This window comes from Poecilia formosa, unplaced genomic scaffold, assembly GCF_000485575.1.
Source record: "Poecilia formosa unplaced genomic scaffold, Poecilia_formosa-5.1.2 Scaffold433, whole genome shotgun sequence".
NCBI classification, from domain to species: domain Eukaryota; kingdom Metazoa; phylum Chordata; class Actinopteri; order Cyprinodontiformes; family Poeciliidae; genus Poecilia; species Poecilia formosa.
The window spans coordinates 447,595-455,418 of record NW_006800372.1 but is presented as its reverse complement, the minus strand read 5'-3'; the positions used below and the strand labels follow the sequence as shown (position 1 = coordinate 455,418).

The following is a 7,824-nucleotide window of genomic DNA, read 5'->3' as shown; positions in this document are numbered from 1 at the left end:
AACATTTGAAAAAAACAATAGGCCTTTGCAGCGCTTAGCTGCTCGGGCCTAATAAGAAACATTTGAAAAAAACAATAGGCCTTTGCAGCGCTTAGCTGCTCGGGCCTAATTAAATTTATTTGGGCCCCCTGCGCAGCTGCTGTTACAATTTTTTGAGTCTTTTGTAAGTCTTACTGTACAAATGGAGTGGTCAAGTTAAAATATCATAGTGTTTCACGTAAAATGAACTCTTTTCCTGCCAGCATGAAACGTTGCCTGGCGAAGAAAATGTGCACATAAGGGAGCTAAGCTTGACATCCTGCTTTTTTGATCGAGTTCTTGAGCTAGTTTTTGTGTCGCCCTGTTTTGTCAACAGTGTCGAATTGTAGTCGGGCAGGTTGAGGCAGGGGCTCCGCCAGGAATCGTGAGCCCCCTGACAAAAAATTGTTTGGGCCCCCCCGCGCAGCTGCTGTTACAATTTTTTGAGTCTATTTGACCCATAAAAAGCATCACAATTTTAAAGGCTTGCATCTGCCTTGCTTTCTTTGGTCCAATACTGATATTAGCACAATATTTACTGCTCATGAATTTAACATTCAACAGTACACATCCAGGATGCAAAGTAGGTTGCTTAAATTGTTTCTATTAGTTTTAGATTACTGAATGTCTTTCCCCATGAGCAACAGTCAAAAGCAACGTGCAAAATATACATGAAGCATTCCAGACTTCTCAAAAATGCTATGTAGTTGCATTTTATTCAAGCTGCAGTATATAACTTTAAAAAAACATGTTTTCTCCATATATGTTAAAGCTGTCATCATGTCGTAGCAGTTTGTTATGAGACAGATAATCTGTGAAAACAACCAATCTCCTCCATCTCCTTCCTGAATTACTATTACTGGTTAAATTAACGCACCATTCTGACCAATCAGAACTACTAGGACGCTCTTAGCGCTGTCAATCAACCTCATTCACTCACTACTAAATGTGCTAATGGTGAAGAAACAATTATCATTACAAGAAACTGTTTATCTGCCGTCATTGGTAGCTATTATGCTAACTGAACTGAGCATTCACAGTTTGAATCTGCACAGCTCTGTGCTATGCTAGCTGCAGCATGGCACAAATTGAGGGGGAGGAAGGATGAGCAGCACCACATGAGATTGTGATTGACAGCACTAAAACTCTCCTGCCACTGACTGGTTGTTTCTAGCACTGGGAGAAGGCAGAGGAAATAGATTTTTCACAGATTACCTCTCATACCAGACTGTCACAACATAATGACAGTTTTAACAAATATGTGGAAAAAAATATATTTATATAAAAGTTACATACTGCAGCTTTAATTTCACTCAGGAGAGGACGTGTCAGGAGGGATGTGGTTATAACTGCTGCTGACTGACTCATCTGTTGTTAAGTCGTAAAAGGTACAAGGGACAAGTTAAATATATGAATATGTTGGTAATTTATTTCCTTAATTCATTAAATGCTAGTGAAATGGAGGCAAACAGTAGTCTGTAGCTAAGCTAATTATGCTAAATAGTTGATAATCTCACACAGTCCACACACCTCTCATGCAGAAAAACTGGGTTATAAATTAAAACTCTTGCCTTTTTTCTCTCTCTCCCTTTTTATTTTTGAAAACCTGATTTTATAACTTTTCTTAGCAGCATAGTAACTGCCACAGTCATTCGTGATTTCCACTGACTGCTGCTAACAGCGTCACTCTGAAGCGCTCCAGGTAGGAACGAACCATTTAACAGAGATAGGGGGGTTCAGTGCAAATATAGATGTGTGTTTTTTGATCTGGGAGTGTGAACATAAAATTTTTACTGCTAAAAAGATCTTTGAAAATACAATATGATTAATTTTGTAACTGACAGGGCCCCATTTTTTTTTCTATGAACAAAAAATAAATTTAATTGTGGAGGGCCCCCTGTTGGTCGGGGCCCTTAGAATTGTCATCACTTTTCTCTCCTATACCACGCCCCTGCGTTGAGGACACTTAAAACCTTCACCAACTACTTTAAAATCCTTTCTGTGGTGTCTTTTTCTGATTGATAACAAAAAAATAGGAATGATTTGTAAGCGCTGTAAAAATACTGTGACTAGCCAACGATTTGCAGTTAATGTTGCTAACGTTAGCATCCGCATTGAAGGTTTCTATGCACCAAGCTTAAGAGTTTGGTTAGATCTTTGTCAAATCTAATTCAAAATCTAAAATACTTTTATCAAATCTAAAATGTACAATCCTACTATTAGGGCCACATAAAGAATATAGCAAAAATTACAAGAATGAAGTAGAAGTATTACAACTTTATTCTGAAATTATTATGGTTATTCTCATATTATGACTTCATTCTCGTACTTGTTTATTCTTATAATTTTATTTGTTTATTTTTCATTTTCTTCTTGTTATGGCCCTAACACTCCATCATACTTTTCTACTCGTATCAAAGCTTTAATAAACATTTATGCCATCTGCAAAAACACAAACAGGAAGCATTTTAAAACATAATCACCTGAGAATTAAGCTTACAAAAATACATTGTGTGGACAAGCGAAACCCAAACTGGGGTTTTCTACCCTTACAGGCTTTCTAAGCACAGTGTAATGTATGATAAAACACAAAAAAGGAAGCTTTATAGTGCGTGAACCCAATATTGTGTAAGGTTTCATCTTATGAGCTGGTTGGATAAATATAAAAACTTCCAGAGAACTGCACAACATTTGGAAAGCAGCAACTTTAAATTGCTAAAAGCCTCACCGCCCACCACCTCGCCATTCTCCATTCCGAGTCCATCAGCGGACTGCTCAGCTTGAGAGGCAGTAAATCCACTCACATCTCCTCCCTCCATCTCGTTTTTGCATTCCTCCATCCTGCACTGGGCCACTGTGCTGTAAACTGATGCTTTGGTAGTTTTAGGGGACCAGATCTGAGCGACAGGGGTTAAAGTCAAAACCGGCTCTGTGCCAACTGGGGCAGAGCTGTGATGTGAAATGTTGAGTCAGCAGGCCTGTAGCTGCCTCGCTGCACGTTTTCTGATCAGTCTTTATTTCTTTATTGATTTAAATGGTGAGGTCATTAGGCATAGTGCAGAAATGCAACAATCTGATGCACTGATAGGACTTCCTAAGACCCAATTCAATGCTTTGGGTAGTATTATGCATTTTCTGGCACATTTTCTGGCACACAGTTGTATATTACAACCAACTAAATGTTACCTTCAATTGTTATAAAAATGTTACATATAGCTATTATAACTTAAAAGAAATTTGATGTCATAATTTAATGCCTTCAATGTCTCTTGAAGAAGCTCCTGCTCATTCTGAAACTCCGTCTTCAGGAAGTCATCACAGCATCTCTCCCCTTTAACAATGTTTTACCAGCATTTCATTGAGAAGTAGCTCCTATAATGAGCTCAGCAGTTCCAACAGATGTGGAATTGCTGATTGCTGCTGGCTAGTCTGAAGGAGCTGAAAGGCGGAAGGCTTCTCTGTGAGGTGGAAGCTCTGAAGATTGCAAACTGCAGCTAGGTCCACCCAAGCATTTTGAACAGCTGAATGGTTGCCATGCATGAAAGAATCAAGGCATCACTCTTGGGTATGTTTTATGAGGGAATAACATTATTTAATATTAGCATGATGTAAAGCTAAAGAAGAGTTGATTTTACATAACTCTGCCCCTTTAAAGTGATCTTTGAACTAGCTAACGGAAACAAACAGGAGAATTATCTTTTATGCAAATAGTACAGCAAAAATACAACAAATATGCAGCCAATTCTTAACAGGAGAGTCTGATTTCTTCAATAAAACACTCCAGACTTATCCCCATCTGGACATTTCCTGCACGTCCTACACATTTCTTCTCATTATGATTATGCATCAGGTGCTTATCCACTGTTTTTGTTTTGTTTTACACTTGGCTGTATAATCAGGTGGTCCACTCCAGCTCTCCATACAAACACTGAGAAGTCATATGGATCACCCGCCATACAGCCATGAAACCTATATCTCCCTGGCAGCTGGCCCACACTCTGACCTTTGCACATTGTTTCCAGTAGAATCACATGTTGGGAGACGTGAAAGTGTGTGTGCAGCGTGTTCATGTGCGTCCGCGCGTGTGTGTGTGTGGGAAGAGGACAGGGTGGGTTGGGGCACTTGGTTCCTTTACATGCCTGCCACTTATTTCTGGTGGCAGTCAAGCAGGGTGTTTAAATAAAACCGTTCAACAGAATCAGCAGCGGTGGTGGCGGGGGGCTAAACAGGCTGATGTGCTAACAAGCCTCCGCTGCCACTGCCAATCAGAAACAACATGGCAGCTGGGGAGCTGCTGAGAAACCAGACACATCAGACTTTTTATGACAAGTTCCTCAATCTACAGAACTTCATTAGCCATTGAAAATGTGCACCAAACGCTGTCAATATTCTGCCAATATCAAAATTATTCAATTGAGGAATTGCAGTGTTTTCATTAAATAAGAAACACAATTAAAATCATAAGTGAATAAGCTTGTTCTTGTGATAGGGTATTAAAAAACATGCTACACCATAATCTACTACTTCCCGTCTCCTTCTGCGCCAGCGGCAACGTCTGGTAGTTGATCATGTGATCCAAAAATTTCTGTTGTAGTTTTCCAAAATAAAACAATTTCAACATTGCTAGATTTGTCCTATAAAACAAGATGGACTTTGCTGAATAACTCTTTAACTTTAAATATTTATATCACACACATTTAATATTAACTGTATCATATACATAATATTAAAACGTTTTTTTTAATAAAAGCATTATTTTTTTCATGTAGCTTGTAAATTAGATGTTCTGTCTGCATTAGCTACAAAACTAAATGACATAATTACAGCAATTTTGCACAATAACTTTAAGGAGATTTTTTATTTTTTGACAGTTTTCTTCTTTTTTTTTTGGTGGAAAAAAAGTTAAACCATAGGAGTAATATTTGAAGATCAGTGGCTGTAATAACGCAGATAAAAAATTAAAAAAAAAAACAGGCAACTTCCACAACATAAAATAGCTCAAATTAGCATTTTACTATCGGCAAACACTTCAAAAAGCTGTAATCCTCAAAGGAATCCTTTCAGTTTGTTTTGTTACAAAGGTGATTGTAAAATAAAGCCATAAAACAGAAAGTTAAAACAGAAAGTAAACCAGGCTGGATGGGAAGAATGTTTCATCAGTTTTTTTCTCCCCTTGTTTGTTTGCTTTCTGGACTTTGCTGCTGCAGAATCAGCATTTGAGTTTGCACATGACAGATATATATTTTTTCAGCCATCCAGAGAACAGCAGCCTCTCCTATGACTTCATCCCATCACATTGTCATCTAATAAACCTGATCTGAAAGCACTTGAGCTCCCAGCTGCTGTGAATCACACAACTTATCAGAGCATTTATGACTTCAAGGCTGCAGCTGCCACAAAGAGCTACTGTGTGACACAAAGACAAACACTCAAACAAGTAGTGGGGATAAGAAACCGCTCAATTCGGTACACGCACGCGCACACGCACGCGCACACACACCAAAACATGTCCCAACTCCCTTCCCTAAAATGGACGATAGGAAATGCTTTTCTCCTCAAGTCATTTTTTGAAATCTTTGACTCTTTGGAGCCGGAGCGATTCTGTTGGCCACGGAAATTCCTGCTCAGCTCCTGCTTAAGAGTAGCAGAGCCTCAGGCTGGACTGGACAGACAGTCCGGCGTCAGGCGGTCTGCAGCCTATTCACATCAATGTCTACACTAAACTCTGTAAATAATAACAATAACATAATAATAATAATAATAATACAAGAAATTAAAATTTTCCACTTCACGTTTGACAGGATATTAAGTACCTCCTCACACCCCCAACTTCTGTTGCTTCTTTAACAACGACTGCTGGGCAAGCGATTCAAAACTAACATCGAACTGGGTCCAGGAGTATCATCCCACATAAAATCCAGCAAATCAGCTGCAGATCCATGAATGTTGTCAGAAACGCGAGCAGGTCCAAAGCGGTGCAGAAAGCTGATGTAATCTGACAGCAGAGATATCTAAAAGTTCTAGAAATTTCCTGAGCAGGCAGCCCGATATCTGCTGTAATCGCTGAGCGCTGATTACCCTGCGCACAAGAAGCCTGGCTTTTTTTTTCAAATAAGGTCAAAGGTCACAAAATGGAGATTTGGATCTGCCTTGCGCTGAAAGGCTTCATGTGGGTGTCATATTAGGAAGTTTTGTAGACCTTATCACAATGTGCATGATGCAAAGTGTGTACTTTATCAAACTATTTTTTTCTTTTGATTTGGCTCATTTGCAGTTTTTTATTGAGTTGTCACAAATGTGCTACTACAGCTGCATCCATAAACAAGTTATTGCTGATTTGTGCTTAAACTGCACAGAAAAAAAAGCTATTCACTGGATGCAACTCTGAAGGGCGCCAGGGAAGAAAAAAATCTGACCTTTTGTTATCATTGTTACTTGACCAATTTATTTTATGTTATTTTATGGATTATAAGGGAGTAGTATTTGGATGTAGTAGTTTTAAATCTGACAGAAAATGAAGGAGTTACCCCATTTATGCATTGATGCATCTTTACATGATCGTTATTCAACTTAAATAAGAACATGAACGTACATGCTGTTGGTAGACCAAAAATGAAAACATTTTTCAGTATTTGACCTGCTGGATACAAATTAGAGGTGTTCAAATAAAAATCGGCCGTTTCCGACAATCTGCTGACTGACTGATGCATCTCTGGTTTTAACTAAGTGCTGCAGAGCACTCTGCATGATGTGAAGTTTTAAAGTTGCAAACAAAAGCCTCCCCTTTCAGAGAACAGCTCTGATAAAACTAATCACAAGTGAAGCATTAATTTCGGCTCTGCACACATTAAAGCGACCAGCTGTGAGTGAATCCCGCTCAGGTCACGTGGAGCGCTGCAGCAACAGGTCGTGTGATTTCTGTCGCAGCTAAATAAGAAATGAGATCTCTGCCAGATGTGCTTTAATCAGCTTCCAAAGATCCAACCGGGGCTCTTACCTCTTTTTCTCCTTATCAGCCGTCATGTTTGCAGGTAATCTCAGTCGCAGTGCTGTAACTCCTTCAGTCTGAGTTAAGTCCAACTTTTGAGTCAATAGAAGTTTGTTATTGATTTTGAAAAAAAAAAAAAAAAGTGCCGGTATTAGACCCAAATGCGCAGGTCAGAAGGGGCCCAGTGCCGGATCATGCCATGAAGCAGAGAACCGCTCGATTAGTCCGGGAATCTAGGCTGAGGAGCCCGCAGCAGGAGAAAGGGGATTGGGACCGTACAGTCTCAGAACACTGCCGAGGATCGTACAGCCTCTCACCCGCACAGGGAAGCGTTCCACTAGACTGGAAGAGAGCAGAGCTACCGTCACAGCTGTCGAGAGAAAACCGCCCGCAGGTCCGCTTGCCAAAACTTTTCCTCGCCCTCTGATAACAGAAGTCCCTCCACAAGCTGCTCGGGCTCTGACCTGAGTGTCAGCTGGCACGGTGACAGCGCTCCCACGGCGCTGATTGGTTTGCACCGCCGCCGGGAGCCACCCCCTCTCTGCTGATCATCGCCGCCCTCCCCAGTGAGCCCGGAGCTGCGCGCCTACCTGTTTGTCCCCTTGATGTACAACAGGTGTCTGAGGGAGTAGCGCAGGGTCATTAAAGGAATAATACTAATTTGAAAATAAAGTAAGATTGCCCACAACGATTTTTAAAAAATAAATCTTTAAAAGCAGTGGTGTTTACATGTATGCCATGCAAACATGTCAAGTTCAAAATATGGAGAGAGATACACAGTTTCTTTTTATTCTCAAAAAAGACAAAAAACCGATTTT

General features: G+C 40.0%; 1 protein-coding gene across 1 annotated transcript in view; it reads right to left on the bottom strand.

Annotated features, from left to right (window-relative positions):
* Positions 1-7,690, bottom strand: part of LOC103155521 (endothelial PAS domain-containing protein 1-like) — a 67,018-nt gene extending 59,328 nt beyond the window's left edge. Inside the window, exon 1 of the mRNA XM_007577233.2 lies at positions 7,016-7,690. Within this exon, the coding sequence (XP_007577295.1) occupies positions 7,016-7,041 (26 nt within the window). The 5' untranslated portion in view covers positions 7,042-7,690. The remainder of the gene's footprint in view (positions 1-7,015) is intronic.
* Between the last annotated feature and the right edge of the window lie 134 nt (positions 7,691-7,824).